The sequence below is a fragment of the Garra rufa genome, chromosome 16 (assembly GCF_049309525.1).
Source record: "Garra rufa chromosome 16, GarRuf1.0, whole genome shotgun sequence".
In the NCBI taxonomy this organism is placed as follows: Eukaryota; Metazoa; Chordata; class Actinopteri; order Cypriniformes; family Cyprinidae; genus Garra; species Garra rufa.
In genome coordinates, this window is record NC_133376.1 from 38,027,558 (window position 1) to 38,047,300 (window position 19,743).

Here is a 19,743-nt window from a genome sequence, read left to right on the forward strand (position 1 = left end):
TATTTTTTTTTAAACAATGTACAATTTATATTCTTTTTAATCTCAAATGCTCGTCTTGTCAAGCTCTGTGTGAACTCTGTGTATTCTGAGTCATTGGAGTTAGGGCATGTCGAAAAACTCCCATCTCAAAGGTCAAATGCCTTTTACAAAAAAAGGTAAAACAGCGACTTTGTAGTTGGAGACATTCCCTAACTGCCATGAACCAGAATACTGTACAGTTAATGACAAGATGAGCATTTGAGGTTGAAAAGTATGCTTCTTCGTCAGTGTTTAGAGCCAGTGTTTTTTCGTTTTTGTTTAGAGCCCCTTTGAAGATGCATTTAAACAGAAATTTGGAAGTTCAGACTCGGGGGCACCATAGAAGTCCACTATATGGAGAGAAATCCTGAAACGTTTTCCTCAAAAACCATAATTTCTTTACAACTGAAGAAAGAAAGACATGAACATCTTGGATGACAAGGGGGTGAGTAAATTATCTGTACATTTTTGTTCTGGAGGTGAACTACTCCTTTAAGGTCATTGCACACTAAAGGCCATTGCACATCCAAAATTGTCGCACGTGAAAAAATAAGTACGACCTCACATTATTTTAATCGAGTTTACACTGCCTCCGAAACTTTAGTCCATCATAAAAAATTCAGATCGGGTTCGATTTTCTGTGTTTTCGCATCTGTTTCAAGCATTTTAAAAGGAAAGGATGGCGAACATGAAAAATCAGAGAGAGAAAAAAACGCAAAAAATTTCGAACTCAGTGTGCAATGACCTTTAGTCCCATGTTAAATGTCCTTATTAGTTTTATCATATTCAGTCAACTTTATATTTAGTTTTAGTGAAGTTTTAGTCGACTAAAAATGTCTCAACATTTTAGTCTAGTTTTAGCCAAAGAAAACCTAAACTATTTTAGTTTAGTTAATTAATTAATTAATTAATTAATTAATTAATTTTAGAAGCCATTTTTTATTTATTCTTAAGGTCATTGCACATTGAGTCCGAAATTTTAGTATGCGGTTTTCTCATATTCGTCATCCTTTCCCTTCAAAATGCTTGTTATGGATGCAAAAACACAGAAAATCGAGCCGTATATATATATATATATATATATATATATATATATATTTTTTTTTTTTTACATAAAAATACATAGAAAATTTTATACTCAGTGTGCAATGGCCTTTAGTCTTACTCAAACGTACATTTCAGTTATCATATTTAGTCAACCGTTTCATTCATTTTAATCAGGCTTTAGTCAATGAAATCTCATTTTCTTCAAGCTGTATAATGGTTAAACTGATAAAAATATTTTTGCTCGAAATTATAATCGTAATGACTGTTGTGATTTGAGAAATTTACTTTTGCATTTGAAGTATTGCACTTTCACCAGTAAGCACAAATCAGTAGAATGCGGACTCAAACACGGTTTATTTTATCTAGTGTACTGATTTATTATGGGGTTTTTAATTAAATAAATTAATACCAAAGACTTATGAACTCTCTCTGTCTACATTATGCAAACTGGTAATATATTATAGAAGTAAAATTATAGAAAATAAATTGCAATAGCCTATGTTTCTCTATTAAAACAACCACGATGGAGTAAGTTCATTTATTCAGCAACCATAATCGCGAACTTGTCTACAATTCACATGAAAAGTTGATCGTGGACATCTTCAAAATCGTCAGCTTGCCCAACCCTACTGCAGCCAGAAGCATGGCTGACTCAAAAAAATAAAAATCACCTGCTGAATATCAAAACTGTGAATAGTATCTCAGGACATACATATACAAACCTCTTTAATTTCATTTATCCATGCTAGATGTTTTAAGTCAGGCATGACAGCCTATTTAAACCTGAACAGAGTGTGTGCCAAATCATGATGCATGTAAATGATGATCAGCATGTCAAACCACTGTAATATCCCGTCTCATTATAACGCAGCAAGTAGGATTGAAAATCTATGTGCACGATGTATTACAGCAGGCTAAAGAAGCGCATTTAAGGTCACAAGGAGATGTGTAAATGATTGACACATTTCCTATTATGTTAAAAAGTAATTAATTGTCAACAGCCACGCCACACACAGAAAGGGACATTAGAATTACAAATGAAATAAGCTGTATATAAATAAATAAATGACCAATAATAGCAGGTCATTGAAAAATCATCAACACAAACAGCTATCAACGCAAAGCATTAATGAATAATGAAATAGCCGTTCCAATGCCACAGGCTAAATATGTATGAAAAGGACTTATTCTTATTACTATGATTATTCTTCATGAATGGCCAGTAGTTTTTCTTATTTTTCAGAAGCATGTCTCTGACAAACAGCCCTGTGGCACTGAACATCTTGTACTAAACATTATTTACAAATTCAATGCTACAGTGGGAATTTTGCAGTAGCCTTGTACAAATATTACAAAATATGTGTTTATAAATTATAAAATAAACTTTTTCAAAGTGTAGACAGATATTATGGCTGTCTCTCAAAACCAAGTTTACTTAGATTTTGTATTTGGGCATCAAGGACTTCAAATGTCAGCGGGTCTCAGATTTATACAGGGCTGTGCGATTTGGGGAAAAAACTAAATGTGATTTTTCTGATTGTGATCGCGATTTAAACTGCCATAAAAACTGTCCTTGTTTGTAGCGCTACCCTATTTTTTCCAACATTGTCTTTATTGATTTTAGGAACTTCAACATGAGAAAATTTTTTTTTTTTATTTATATATAATTTATATATATATATATATATATATATATCTTAAAAAGTCTTAAATTTCACTTGTTCATATCTGCAGAAACCCTGATATATATATATATATATCAGGGTTTCTGCAGATATGAACAAGTGAAATTTAAGACTTTTTAAGACCTTTTTAATACCACCTTATATGAAATTTAAGACCTAAACCTGTAATGGAAACACACATTATATTACAAACATATATGTCATATTTAATATGTTTAATGTAAAAAGTAAACACAATTTCATGGCTGTCATATATTTAATTTATTACTTCGATATACAGTGAATTTTCATATCAGCAGATACTATTCCACACAAAATATCCCCATAAAAGTACCACTAGAGATATCTGGTGATGTAAACAATTTATTTTAAAGCAGTATTTTCATCAGTGCTCTTTTAGCTTTTACATCTAAAATCTGCATATTTGATTTACCTTTATAAAGGCCTTTTTTTTACTTTTGAAATGTATGCATCACCTTTGAAATTATTACAATTTATCAATAAATTCTATATGGCTGTTAGCAGTCAGACTACACAATTTACACTGCAAAATTAAAAGTGCAATAAATTATGTTATGAGATTAATGTTTTAAATACGATTATAAATATATCAATTAAAAATGTTGGGTAAATCATAGAGTAAATATTTTGTCTAAAATGTAAGTAACTACTTGACTAAATACTTGTTTATTGAACTAAAATTAATGTAACATTTTTAAATTTTAGACTTAAGACTTTTTAAGACTCCGCGGAAACCCTGATATATATATGTACATAAATACATAGAAGTCAGAACAATGGTACAATAATATCCTAGGGTGATACATGTTAAGCCAAGTGTTTTATACATTGATTGAGAATGTTGGTATTAAATTTATGTAGTATTTCCGGAGTTATATATATGCTCTCATAATCCACTTATATTGGACTGTAGACAGATTCTATGCCCCTCATCTTCCATTATATTCTCATTTATCTAGTCTATTGTTAATACTAATAATAATGACATACTGCAGTGGTACAATCAATAATATGCTGAACAGAGTGAACGCTACGCCATCATTTTTTTTTAGCATGATGGAGACCCAACTGACCTTAGGAAGAGAAGCTCTAGATCCTGAGCTCTGGGTGGTCATGGTCAGCACAGTAGTGATGCCCAAACCTACACGGGCAGGAGCAGCGTCCATGTTGATCCAGAAAGACACCCAAGACAAAATGACGATCAGGAGACTGGGAATGTACATCTGGATCAGATAATAGCCCATCTGTCTCTCCAGGTGGAAACGAGCCTCTATGCAGGTGAACTTCCCTGAAACACAAATAATATGCAGTTTTCATCGTCAACTCGTGTTTCATTTGATTCTCTAGTGTTTTGTCATTGCAGGTTTAAGACAGGCTTTTAAATAGGGCTGGGAAGTGAAACCTGGTTCTTTTTCAAAAATGATTCCCAAAAACCAGAATCAAATGATGCAAAAAGAGCATGACTAGTGTAGTCCAATTGACCATATTGGCTGTGAGATAGCGTTGGTATTTGTCAGCAGTACTTGGTAAAAAAGAAATGAATAAATGTTTTCACATTTTGGATTAGTATTGCTTGTTTAGCATTTATGCCACCTCAAAAAAAAAAAAAAAAAAAAAAAACACAAAACATGTTTTAGAAGAAATGTTTAAAATGTTTTTATTATTATAAATGTATGTGACCCTGGACCACAAAACCAGTCTTAGGTAGCAGATATATTTGTAGCAATAGCCAACAATGCATTGTATGGGTCAAAATGATCAATTTTTAATTTATTCCAAAAATCATTAGGATTGTGTTTAATGAAGATATTTTGTAAATTACCTACTCTAAATATATAAATTTTTGTTTAGTAATATGCATTGCTAAAAACTTCATTTGGACAACTTTAAAGTCAATTTTCTCAGTATTTAGATTTTTTTTTTTTCACCCTCAGATTCCAGATTTTTAAATAGTTGTTTCTCGGCCAAATATTGTCCTATTCTAACAAACAATACACCAATGGAAAGTTTATTTATTCAGCTTTCAGATGATGCAAAATGGCAAAAAATGCAAAAAAAATTGACTGGTTTTGTGGTCACATATTGTATTTTCAATGATAGAATTGTACTTTTTCCTTAAAAATAAAAATAAACTGTTAAGGATCAGGATGTGATAACCAGGAAATGTAATAATAAATTAATTAAATATGTTATGACTTTTTGACTTGATTAGTATTGCTTGTTTAGTATTTATACCAAATAATAAATACAATAAAATAAAATAAATCTGCAAATGTCAGTAAACGTTTATGTAAACACATTTTGTAAAGAATTATTAAAATGTATTTATTATTAAAAATGCTAACACTTTACAATAAGGTGCCATTTGTTAACATCATTTAATGTATTAACTAACATGTACGAACAATGCACAAAAAATACATTTAACAATAAATTTATTACAGGATTTATTAATCTTTGTTAATATTAGTTAATAAAAATCAGTTGTTCATTGATAGTTCATGTTAGTTGCCAGTGCCTTAACTAACTTTTTATCTTTTATCTTATTGTAAATGTTTATCTGTTTATTAATTATTAAAATGATCTAATCATTTGGCAATATAATTCTAGTTCTTCCTTAAAAATAAAAAGAAGCTATTAAGGATTAGGATGGGCTAACCACGAAATTAGAAATGTAAAAATAAATTAATTAAATATGTTATGATATATTGATTATTATTAGTATCATTAGTAATGATTAGTATTGCTTGTTTAGTATTTATGCAATCTCAAAAGAAAAAAAAAATATGCATACATGCAAAATCTCTGCAAAAGTTTCAACATTTAAACACATTTCGGAAGAAATGTTTAAAATGCATTTATTATTAAAACTGTTTAACCATTTGGCAATAGAACTGCAATTTTTCCTTAAAAAGGAAAACATAAACTATTAGGATGCTATTAGGAACTATTAGGATAGGATGTGCTAACCAGGAAATTGGAAATGTAAAACCTCAAAATAAATAAAAAATAAATAAATTGAAAAAAATTAAAATGAAATAAATCTGCAAATGATCTAATCATGCAGCAATAGAATTGAACTTTACAAATGCAAAATATGATTACAATTGCAATGCAATTACAATTTACAAAAATAGAAACAGAAATGTCAAATCTCATTCCTAGATCCCCAAAAACTGATCCATTAAGGATCCAGAACTGCTATAAGGAGCAGGAACTGTACCCAGGATTGTCAAATCCCTTTCTTAGTTTCAAAAGCCTGTGACGCTTCCATGTTCCCACAGTATAACTAGACAGCTGAGCTGAAAATGTCAGGGTCAAGGTTCATTTAACTTCCAGCATTTACTCAGCTGAACTGGAATTGTGGAGCTTTCGCAGTTGTTATTGAGCTGATGCAGCATAAACCTCTAGATTATTCTCCTACCCTTGGGAATATTAGGTATTGGCTACAACGTTGCATACATGAATATAAATAAAGACAAAGAAAAATGCCGGTATTGACTCAAACAGAAGCTCAAACACAGAGAGCAAACTCTTTCTTTGCACTGCGGTGTTTGTTGACCGTAAACAGCCAAGTGAGAAACAGCAGAGATGCAACTGACCAGCTTTAAAATGAAAACTACATCAGTATCTATTTCTCCCAAGGGACTTTCAGGAAGCAATCGGATGAGGAAGACAAACTAAGAGAAGGCTGGACTGCAGCTTAGGCCTGCTCTGCAAATCAAAATAGATTGCCACTAATAAATCTGAGAAAAACGCCACTTTAATTTCCGGTTAATGCTCGACTGGGGAGCAGCAGAGCGCATGTACTCAGCACAGGGCCAACTGTCCGGTGCTCACGCTGGAGTAACACGACTATGCAGAGAGAAAGAGAGAAATGGAGACAGTGAAGGACGATCAGAGCATTAGGGCATCTTCAGGGTCTTCCATGGACTTTGGAGAGCACAAACACAAAGGTGATAGGTGAAGTGCAAAGCAAGCAATGTGACCAGTTCCTGCATAAGAGATGCACCTCGTACAGGAGAGAGAGAGAGACAGAGAGAGAAAGGGGGAATTGTGCAAATATTGAGCTTTATTAAAGTAATGAATTCTGACTGGTATTAATTTGTTCTGGATTAGCTCATGGTCACATATGCAAATATAGACAAGAGAAAAGTAATATCTAGATGACCAATACTTGATACAGAATGAAAACGACAGGTCTGCATGAGCAGAAATTTGTGCATATACTTTTTGTATATAAATAGTTTTTAAATTTAATTAAAAAACTAACTTTGTTTCTTAGCAACAAGGTTATTTTCGTAAACGAAAACTAAAACTCAGACAAAAACGATTGATCAGAAAACATTTTCGTAAACTGAAATAAAATAAATGAAAATCTAAAACGAAATGAAATTCATAACTTTTATTGAAATAAAATAATAATTATTAAAAATAATAATCGTTTTCGTAATCATTACGTCGAAAAGTAAAGACTGCGACCTGATCAGCACCCGGATTAAATCTAGGCTACTGCATCAGTTTAAGGCAAAATTATTTATTTTTTTACGTAACACAAGCAATCAAACCATTATACTAGAGCTGATTAATCGTTAAAAGATTGAGATTCAAACACCCACGCAATCTCATTTCTAAATGACAATGATTTATATAATGAATCTTAGTTCATGTTAACTAATGTAGTTATCTAATGTTAACTAATGAACCAAGTGTTACTAATTTACGTTTTGTATTTCATTTGTAAACTTTAATTTTACAGTAATACTTTACAAAAAGGTCCTATTAGTTAATGTTAGCAAATGCATTAACTAGCATTAACCAACAACGAGCAATGTTACATTAATATTGTATTAATCAATCTTTGTTAACATTAGTTAATAAAAATACAACTGTTCATTGTTTGTTGAAGCTAGCTTAGGTCCATTAAAGAATATTAAGATATACCTTTTGATTTTAATAAAGTAATTAGTAAAAGATTAAATTAACATAAAAAAGATTAAATCATTTTTTTAATTAAAATAATGTTAACTAGTAACTATTTATTAAGAAACTAATATTAACAGTAACACTTTACAAGACGGTTCATTAGTTAACATTAGACTTAACCACATTAGTCAACAAACTAAGAATGAGCAATACTTCTACAGCATTTATTAATCTTAGTTAATGTGAATTTTACGCATTTACTAAGGCATTATTAAAATCACAAGTTGTGTTTGTTAACATTAGTTAATGCACTGTGAACAAACATGAACAAACAATGAACGTCTGTATTTTTATAAACTAACATTAACAAAGATTAATAAATAGTGTAATAAATGTACTGTTCATTGTTTGTTCATATTAGTTAATATATTGACTAAAGTTAACAAATTACATATATGTGACCCTGGACCACAAAATCAGTCTTAAGTCGCTGGAATATATTTGTAGCAATAGCCGAAAATACATTGCATGGGTCAAAATTATTGATTTTTCTTTTATGCCAAAAATCATCAGGATATTAAGTAAAGATCATGTTCCATGAAGATTTTTTGTAAAATTCCTACTATAAATATATCAAAATGTAATTTTTGATTAGTAATATGCATTGTTAAGAACTTAATTTGGACAACTTTAAAGGTGATTTTCTCAGTATTTAGATTTTTTTGCACCCTCAGATTCCAGATTTTCAAACTTATGTATCTTGGCCAAATATTGTCCTATCCTAACAAACTATACATCAATAGAAAGCTTATTTATTGAGCTTGTATACATCCCAGTTTTGTAAAATTTAACCTTATGACTGGTTTTGTGGTCCAGGGTCACATATTGTAATAAGTGTTACCATCTTTGTTAACGTTAGTTAATAAAAATACAACTGTTCATTGTTCAAGTTATCTCAGGTCCATTAAATAATATTAACAGATTCAACTTTTGATTTTAATAATGTATTAGTAAATAATAAAATTAACTAAGATTAATAAATGCTTAGTTCATATTAACTAATATAGTTAACTAATACTAAAAATGTTACCATCTATTGAAATAATTTTTTACATTTATTTTTTTAAATTGTCATTTAAAAATGTAAATTTTAAATGTTTAAATTAAAAAAAATTAAATGTTGTCTGTTTTATTAGGCAGTGCCTATTCAAATAATTTCATGTAGACTATCAAAAGGATATTCATAAAGTCTATCAAAGGATAAAGCATATTTTACATTTCTTCCATCCATATTTTCAAAGAAACAAAAACAGAAAGGATGAAGAATAAGCACAAAGATACCAACCAAAAATGGGGAGAAATCTACATTAACATACATTTTTCTCCATTATGAAATATTTTGAGTAGGGATGTAACGGTATCAAAACTTCACGGTACGGTAATACCTCGGTATGAATGGCACGGTACGGTATTTATTGAATCATTTACAGGAAAAACAAAACTAATGAAGAGACTCGAAAAAAGTGCCAGAAGTGTTTATTAAACAGTTTACATGCACACTGAACATATCAATGGCATACAAATTAGCCATCTATCTGTAAACTTTGAAACAGGAACTTCAATTTTTCAATTTTAATAACAAAAAATTAAAATTTTTTTTTTTTTTTAGAAATTCTTATGTGTTTTAATTTTTCTGATAATCAAATGAAAGCATAAACATTTATTTATTTTTAATCAAATGAAAAATAAACCCTTTTAATTTTTGGCAAACAAACAGAGGTTTACTGATAAAATCAATACATGGAAGAAAAATTATATTCAGTTTAAAACGTTTAAATAATAATTGTAGTATTTTTTTCTACAATTAAGTGGTTAATCTTGTTGTAATATTTATTTTTTATTATATATTGTTTTATGTAAATTATTTAAATAGGAATATATAAACACCTACATTATACTGTACAAAAGTAATACAAGACTAATATTGTTCTGTTTCATGTTAAACCGAACTTTTATTTTGACAGGTTGCCGTGAAGTTTCTGTGTAGAGTATGATATGATGCTAGTTTTCTCAAATGAAATTCATACAGAAGCAAACGGAACATGCAGGATTCATATTAAAACGGTCTTTTTGCATTTCAGTTTTCACAGACACTAGTCCATATCGCGATTTGAATTAAGTGACAGACCAACTTTTGATTTATTAATCCAAAAATCAACGAATTCCGTGGCCTTCCGCGCTATAGTAGATTCGGTTTTTATGAATGGAGTCCTGCGTGTTTTCGTGGAAGAGACATTGTAAATGCGCGACCATGTGGAGACAGAAATGACATGCCTTCGTGTAAATAAGATAACATAAGGCAATTTAGTTTGTTTAAAAAAAGAACAATGTATAGACCTGTTCTATAGTAAAGATAACCTTAAATGACTTCTATTGTGATCTGGCGTTATATCGAAAATAAAATGAACTTGACGTTCAAGGGGGGCGGGCAACAGACCGCAAAGAATGATGGCCACGCCTGGGCTGATGGGAATTGTAGTTCCCGCTACCTCCCGTTCGCTCCATTCGCCTGAGCAAACTTTTCTCAGAAGACCTATCGTTTTATCGAGTCATGCGATCACGATAGTATCGAAAAAAATTGCTATCGCGGTACGACGGTATTTACAATACCGTTACATCCCTAATTTTGAGGCAATTAAAAATTCTTGCATAGTTGATATCTCAGGTTGTAGCAATGCCTGTAATTGCTTTTTACACACAGCGTAAATTATGCAACTGTCTTTAAATTTAAAGCAATCATTTGTATTTAAATATTTAAATTTAAATTTCATTCTGCTTGTGTTTCATGATTGAGCATCAATGCTATGAATATTTCACTAAAATTTAAATGGTAAAATTCCAATCTCCTTTTGACTAAATGTAACATTAATATGTTTAACGTAATTGTAACATAATACAGTAACCTTTTTAACTTCTACAAATTCTCTTCCCAAGCCCATGTATTATGATTTCAGATAAATGCGACCTCCTTCAGAAAACAAAAAACAAAACTAATGTTAAAGCAAAATAAAGTATATCCACTAAAACTTTAGCAAACAAAACAAAAGCACACAAACTCTCATTATCCCAGTGATAATAATTCAAGAAAAGAGACAGGAAATCTGCTCTGACTGTCCCTGCTGTTTTGGCTTGCTTCTATTTTCGATCTGAACTAGTCTGGCCTTCAGCAATTTTCCAGTTTATCTGGAGTGTAACAAATCCTGACTGTCAACTCTGGCTGAACAGATGGTATTTAACCCAATCGAAAGTTCATGAAGAAGATTCAAAGCAAAGCTGTGGTCCACAACCTTTCATTGAACCCGTTTTGGTACCAAGTGCTTCGTAACAAAGGATCCAACAACAGTGATTAGCGTCCGTGTCCTCCACTTTTAGTGTAGCGTCAGCAATGAACAAACACTACAGGTTTGCATACAGATGAACGCCACTCACCTGTATTGTAGTGCTTGGTGCAGTAGCGCAGATCCTTCTCTTCTTTTAGTATAAACTGAGGTAAAGTCAGTCCGTCTGCTACCTGCACGGCTCCCTTTTCGTCCCACTCGAATATAAGATCATTCATCGTGTAGCCAACTAATGGAGGAAGAATGACACAATAGATAAGTCTTTTCAAACTTTGTTTGTGCCAGCAGGAATATGCAATCAGGTAATCCATAAAAAGTAATTGCAATTTGATTATGAGCATTTAAAAATCTGATAATTACAAGTAATCTTGTTACATAATCAGTTTCTACCCAGCAGTGAAAAATCAATATATATGGGTCATTTCTGGGATTCGGGAACAAAATGATATTTTTGCCATCTCAGGCATTAAAGACATTTTATTATTTTTCTTTTTTTTTTTTCAGATTGAGACACCTTTTTTTCCTCAACCACGTAACGGACAAACTTTGACTGGTTTAAAAACTATTTTACACAGAACTTGTTATAAAACAAACATCTACCTACTGCTCATGTGTCTCCGATAACAATCGTATTTTTCACATTTTTACAGGACTGAAGCTAAAAAATACACAAACTGTGTGTGTCTATGGTCTCTTTATTTTGTTGTTTCTTATATTTTTTAATTTAGAAGTTTAACTAAAACACAATTGTATTGTTTTAGCCCAAGAAATGCTGTCTTCCTTATATTTTTCCAAATATATGAATGAGACAAGGAGGGATGGGGTTGAAGTCTGTAAGACATTTAAAGGGATACATTGCCTTCAGTTTAAATTTTGGGGTTTTGTCTTTCTGCTGCAAATGTGGGTGTTGGTGTCAAAGTTTAAGCGGACATATTACATCCAAAAATATGAGTTGTCATGATTTTACTAAGTATATATTTGCTGAAACCATGACTATTTTTTTATACAGTTTTTATTAAAAATATTAATAAATGAAGTAAATAATTCAACCACGTCACAAGTTTACAACCCCGTAACAATATGAAATACATATATTTGTGACAGGGTTGAGGTTTTTCAATTAAAAATGGCCACTGCTCCTCATGTAGTTAGGAGAGTAGACCATATATGGCAGCAATAAAACAAGCACAATGTATATACTTATGGATTAAAATAAAATGTTGAAAAATAATAATTTTCCATTTTAATTTTATGCAAAAGGGTTGAGTTGTTAAGCTTTACAGTACCCTCCCTTACTATAATGTGCCTCAAAAACGACCTAAATGATGTAATTTCTGGTAAATAATGTCAATAATGTCTAAATTATTATGGGCGTAGAATGGTTAGTGTGATGGGGTTGAGTTCAGACTGAGGGACATAACTTTAAAGTCTGTTTTTATACAAAAAAAAAATTCTTCACATGAAAGGAACACAAATAAATGCTGACAAATTGCCAGAAATCAGACGCTGTGCACATTTGTTAATAATTTTCTCAACCCTGTAACAGACAAAATAAGATTTTAGACAGAACTTGTTATAAAACAAACGCATACCTACTGCTCATGTGTCCCTGAAAACAATTTAATGATAACAAATGTGACATTTATCATGTTTTTCACATTTTCACAGGACTGAAACTAAAAATACAAAAATTGCGTCTGTAGTCTCTTTATTTTTGTAAAAAATGTTACATTTAGAAGTTTAACTAAAACACATGTCAGATAGTCATTCTTAATTGTCTTCCTTATATTTTTCCAAAAATATGAATGTGATAAGGTGTGACAGTGTTGAAGTCTGTAACACACTGCCTTCAGTTTTAATTTTTGGTTTTGTTTCTCTCTCATATTGTCAATAAAACAAGCACATTGTACATACTTATGAATTAAAATAAAATGATAAAAAAATAATCATTTTCCATCCTAATTTAATGTGACGGGGTTGAGTTGTTAAGCTTGACAGTACTCTCCCTGACTATAATGTGCCTCAAAAACATGAATAAAAAGTATGATAATATTAACCATTTTCTGCACCAATAATAAAGAGCCCTGAATGATGCAATTTCTGGTAAATAATGTATTATTATTATGACATTTAAGACTTTAAAGTCTGTTTTTTTATAAAATACCTTGCAGTTTTTTAGAAAAATATTCTTCACATGAAAGGAATGCAAATAAATGCTTGCATTATTGCCAAGAATCACAAACACTGCACATGTTGTTAATCATTTTCTAAGTATAAACTCAGTGAAGTGCCTCAGGGACATGACAAAATGCTTGTTTTAAGATAGATACAAGACATTATTTTATGCTAGAAACGTATTAAAATGCAATAATTATTTTTATTCATTACAATGCGCATACCAAAGTATTGTGAAAAGCATTGAACAATTAAATTAATTTTGGTTAACCACTAGTTTAGAAACTCTGGGGGACTGAAATATTACTGAATCCCAGGATTGACCCATATAGTATCAAAATGTGGAAAGATGTCTTGTGCGCTTGTCTGCATGGCATGTAGAAAACAGATTTTAATGAGAGAGATTTGTTCAAATATTACATAACCCCATCCGTCACCCACTCTAAAACTCTATTCCCCTTAACAAAAAACCCTTCCACATCCGTCATTTGACTCATAATTTTCAAAAAGCTTCAATCAAACAAAGTTTTCCCCTGCAGAAACACGCTATAATTTGGCAAATTTGAGAATCAATAGTAAATAACAGAGAAGCGTAATGGCAGGAAGGGCCGGCGCTGGCTCGCGCTCGAAGCGTCTCTCTGCTGACTGCTGAATCTACTTGAAGGCGGCCTTAAATCACTACGCTCTTCATCTGCTGGTGCCAGCCAGTGCAACATCCATCTCTGCACCACTGAATAAATCCTCTCCATCTGGCTGAAAGGATCAGGGCATACTTACAGCTCTCCAGCTGCATTATACAGGTCTGCACATCCATAGGGAAATTCTTCAGGTCCATGGGGCAGGCCAGAATCAGTGTTATTCTGAGAACAACAACAGCCGCGATCAGCAACAAACTCCACAACAGATCAAATTAGACAGCTCTTACTTGCCCGTTAAAATTTAAAGAAACAGTTCAGCCAATCAGTATTTTTTAGTATTTGAATTTTTTTTATTATATCCACCTTATTTTTCTTCTAAGAGCAGACACATATTTTTAGCTGTACAAAACAGCTAATTTTGCCGCTTGATATTCCAAACTGGTGTGTTTTACTAAATTATTTGAATGTATTATCTTAATTTGTAGTGCAAACAGTTTTACCATTTACTGATCATAGTTATTCTTCTTGCTATTTTCCTACAGCGGCTAAATAACCGAAAGTCTAGCACATTAATTCTGTGTTGAAAAATAAGGTGGATACTATTATGCAATTTATTAATAGTTTGAATTAGCCTTTATTTTTAATTTTAGTTTTTAGTATTTTTTATTTATTTTAGTAAATGCATTGATAATTTGTATTAGTATTACTAATAATTTGATTTTAACACCTAATTATTTATTTACCAGTGTTTTTTTTTAATCATTTTTATTAAAAATTTCACACCCCCTAAAATATTTTCTTGTATTAATATCTGAACATGCAAAGTCAAAAGCAAGATCATCTGCTTTTAAACCTAGCTTCTAGGGGTGTGTGATATTGACAAAAAAATTATATCTCAATTTTATTTATTTAGCGATAACGGTAATTAGACTATTAGAAATGGTTTTCTGAGTGTGTTATTGTGCTGATATCTTAAGGACTGCATTGGACAGCTGACTCCTAAAGTTTTTGATATTCTTCATATTCTGCATGGTCAGTCCACAACAGTGATAGAAATTAATATTTTCCAATAAGTTTAAATTGATTTGACCTTTTTTATCCATTTTTACCTTTATAAAGGCATTTTTTTTTAAGTGTGCATTATCTATTGAGTCAAATTCTTACATTAAAACAATCAATAAGAATAATAAGACATTTAGGCTGTTACCAAACAAATTAAACCAAAATCAACAAAATTCATCTTTGCAGAAGCTGCATCTAAACAGTTTAAAGCAACTCAGAGGGACATGGAATGCTTTAACCTGCAGTTATAAATGCATAAATAATGTTTTCTTGTTTTAAACATGAAACCTTGAATACAGACATTTGATTTTTTTTTAAATGAAAAGTTACTTTAAATGTGAAATTAAAACTGCCAGTAGGTGGCAGCAAGTCACTGTTAATAAGTTAGTCTTTGCGATTGAACCAAATCATTTAATGTAGGCCTGCACGATCAATCGCTTGTAAACTGAAATCGCGATTTGAAATCGCAAGAGCTGCGATCATTTCGATTGATTATCAAATGTGGTAACAAGCATATAAGTCGTTTTTGACAGGTCGCTTCATGTGCATATTACGTCTTCATGCTTATATTACATTTGATGCAGAGTTTAACCAATAGGGGGCATTTTAACACTGCATGTAGAGACATGCACAGGATGTATTTTTCAGTCCCACTCCCACAGAAACATGTTATCTCGTTCTGTTCCAGCCCGCGAAATTCATGTTTTGTCCCGCAAAAGCCTGCATAAAAGTAACCTATATAGATTTTTTTCCGTACATCAATTGAATTTACATGAAACAGTTCTGTAACATTTCGTAAGTTTCACAAGACCCCAGCATAAACGTTCCCAATAAAATATTTGTTATATAGGCTAAGCATCAACATTCACAAATCACTTATTCTAAACAGAAAAGCAAGCATGAGCTACTGCGTGCATCCATAGCAGAATGCAAGCAGACAAAGCTCCTCTAAAGCTGACATCTCAGTTCATATGCGATCTCATAAAGCTCTTATAACACAATGAATATTATGCACAATGAATCTTTCACAATGTCTACACTTCGTGTTTTAATTCGTGAGCACACAATATTCAGTACTGTGTAAGCATTTTTGAGCAGTGAGTGGATTCTAACTTAAACACCTCTGATGACTGCCTATCCTTGTGCTTACTAATCATAGTTGTAAATTGTATACTAGTTGTTCTTGCTGCTGTTCTGCAATAGATGAACAACAATGTTTTGTTTTTTAGATATTTTATGTTTAGATATTTCTATTTTGTGGGAGTCCTGCAAATCATTTTATTTTCCCGCATCTCGCACTCGCCCATCAAGTTTTGTCCCGCGCCGCATTCGGTTGCATCGGGTCCCGCTGTACTCCCGTAGGAGTGCAGGTCTCTACTGCATGTACTGAGCAAATAACGTTAACGCCATTTGGAAAAGATGAGCGGGAGCAGCGGCTCAACTTTCCAACAAAGTGTCTCTTAATGTAGGATTTCATCAGTGTTTTACTGATGTAAAATTGTTGTGTTTGGATTCCTAAAAGTTTAAGATTTTATATATAATTGTTAATTTAATTTTATTTAAGATACTGTAGTTATTTTCTTAATTTGTCATGACAACTGACAACTTTATTTAAAAAATGGCAACAATGTTTAAGAGGTTTTAAATAAACAGTAGCACAGTGTAGCACACTTTGTGATTATGCTTGGTCTTTCTTTGGTGCTGTTAAAACCACCATATCAAACCTGTAGCTCTTTTATGAAATAATAGTAAATCGCATTTTAAATCGCAAATCAAAATTTTGATCAGAAAAATTGCAATAAGATTTTTTCTCCAAATCGCGCAGCCCTAATTTAATGGTTAATTCGTTTAAGAACGAAACACTGTCATGTTACTCAGAGGCGCAAAACAGTGCTGTGTCTGGAATTATTTTTTGTTGCCAAAATAGAGAAAAAACAGCCAATATTGTGCCTAAAACTTAAGTCTCTTAATATTAACTTCTTGTTTATTGAACTGTTGTATAAAATCAATATCACATTTGTAATTATGCTGATTTTTGAAAAAAAAAAAAAAAATAGCACTCTTTCAGTGATATTGATTAACCATATGAAATTATATAAATATATACATTTTCTGCCCTCATATCTTGAATTTTGTGATCATTTTAATTTAAATTTAATAGCGATTGCATTATTTTACACACACACACACACACACACACACACATATATATACACACACATATATATATATATATATATATATATATATATATATATATATATATATATATATATCTGTATATGTCGTGTTTTGATCCTGAGATTCAATACTACTTCAGAAAATGTGTAAGTGTTTTCTTCCATATAACAGTGAAAACATGGAAATGGTGGGAAAACGTTGCGCCTCATAAAGGTGGGGGAAAAGTTAATTAGTTTTAGAATTTAAATTTTAGTCAATTTTCAGTTTTTGTTTTTCTTCTAATATTACAAAACCCTGTCCTAACCAGATGCGATGTGATAAGATTCCAGCAACAAGCAATTCATCTGTCCACAACAGATACAACATGGAAAAGTGCATAATCTAATTGATACATATTAAAATAATTAAAAATTAGGGGTGGCCCCAACTAAGATTTTCTATAGTCGTATCAGATTCGTCAAGTCTTGAATATAGCTGACTGATAGTCGAATCGTGTTTTTTTTTTTCTTTTTCTTTTTTCACACACTGCACACAGAAACAACAAGCGATATTAATCTGAATTTTTGTCCTAACCAACAACATACAGACTATGACAATTATAATCTCAGGTACTGATTATGTGCTTTATTCAATGTTAAAAGTGTCTAATGTGAGATCTTGAAAATAAATGAATGCAAACTCAATGCAACCCAACAAGTGTTTTCTATGACAAATATGGTATCGGTCACTCAATATGTAGTTTTAACAATGTTAATAAGTTTAATATTTATGAATTAGATAATGAACTTAGCCATTTTGTTGGGAGCACTTCTGAATGACTGTGATATCTGTGTGATTCTCTCACGGCCAAGATGGTCCTCTGTCTACAACTTAAATCTGTCACAGGGTGGTTAGATATATTCACGCACATTAAAAATATTTAACATGAGATTGGCAGTTGAATTAGGCTTCTCTTAACAAAGCATTGAATTTTCATTGAATCTTCAACTCCATCAACTCTATCAAAAATACATACTGAATGACTGATACAATCTTTGTCATGGAAATACACTTTTTTGTTCACATTGAGTTCACAATTTTTAAGTTTATGTTTCCTTTAATTCATTTTTTAGATCTGAGGTACATTATCTATTGTTGCTTTCAACTATGGCTAAACGTCATGCAAACTAAGATTAGAACCATCACTTCTACTACAAATGACTGCTTTGTAAGTAATCTTCCTGACTTATCTGAATTCCTCAACATATCCAATAGCTCAGAAAAACTTGATGATGTAATAGAAACTATGGACTCTGTCTTTTCTAGCACTTTAGATGCAGTTGCTCCAGTGCGCTTAAAAAAGATTAAGAAAAACAGTGTAACACCGTGGTATAACGATCACACTCGCGCCCTAAAGAGAAAAGCACGGAAAATGGAACGCAGCTGGAGGAAAACAAAACTAGAGGTTTTTCGTACTGCTTGGCGTGAATGTAACTTATCTTATAGAAAAGCATTAAAAACTGCCAGATCGGATTACTTTTCGTCTCTCTTAGAAGAAAACAAACATAACCCTAGGTATTTGTTCAATACCGTGGTTAAATTAATGAAAAATAAAGCAGCAACAGGTGCAGACATTTCCCAACAGCACAGCAGTAATGACTTTATGAACTACTTTACTTCCAAGATAGATACTATTAGAGATAAAATTGTAACCATACAGCCGCCCGCTACAGTATCGCATCAGATAATGCGCTGTAGATCTCCCGAGGAACAATTCCACTCATTCTCTATTATAGGAGAGAAAGAATTGTATAAACTTGTTAAATCATCTAAACCAACAACATGCATGTTAGACCCTATTCCATCTAATCTACTAAAAGAGGTACTTCCAGAAGACATAGATCCTCTTATAAATATTATTAATTCGTCGTTATCATTAGGATATGTCCCCAAAACCTTCAAACTGGCTGTTATTAAGCCTCTCATTAAAAAAAACACAACTTGACCCCAATGAATTAATTAATTACAGACCAATTTCGAATCTCCCTTTTCTGTCAAAGATACTAGAAAAGGTAGTATCCTCACAATTATGCTCCTTCTTGGAGAAAAATGGTATCTGTGAGGACTTCCAGTCAGGTTTTAGGCCGTATCATAGCACTGAGACTGCTCTTATTAGAATTACAAATGACCTGCTCTTGTCAACTGATCGTGGTTGCATCTCTCTATTAGTGCTACTGGATCTTAGTGCTGCATTTGATACTATTGACCACAACATTCTTTTAAATAGACTTGAAAATTATGTTGGCATTAGCTGTAGTGCACTGATTTGGTTCGAATCTTACTTATCTGAACGGCATCAGTTTGTGGCAATAAATGACGAGGTATCATTTAAATCGCAAGTGCAGTATGGAGTACCTCAAGGCTCAGTACTAGGGCCATTACTTTTTACACTTTACATGTTACCCTTGGGAGACATCCACAGGAAACATGGTATTAGTTTTCATTGTTACGCTGATGATACTCAGCTCTATATTTCCTCACGGCCCGGCGAAAAATACCATTTTGAAAAACTAACAGAATGCATAGCTGATATTAAAAACTGGATGGCGAGTA

At 31.8% G+C, this 19,743-nt stretch overlaps 1 protein-coding gene across 2 annotated transcripts in view; it reads right to left on the reverse strand.

The window, feature by feature from the left end:
• The window catches only part of glra1 (glycine receptor, alpha 1), a 98,673-nt gene that overhangs the window by 32,266 nt on the left and 46,664 nt on the right, over window positions 1-19,743 (reverse strand). For both annotated transcript variants that reach the window (XM_073820877.1, XM_073820876.1), the window contains 3 exons: window positions 14,048-14,130; window positions 11,187-11,324; window positions 3,845-4,059 (listed from right to left, as the gene is read on the reverse strand). In XM_073820877.1, coding sequence (XP_073676978.1) covers window positions 3,845-4,059; window positions 11,187-11,324; window positions 14,048-14,130 — 436 coding nt within the window. The remainder of the gene's footprint in view (window positions 1-3,844; window positions 4,060-11,186; window positions 11,325-14,047; window positions 14,131-19,743) is intronic.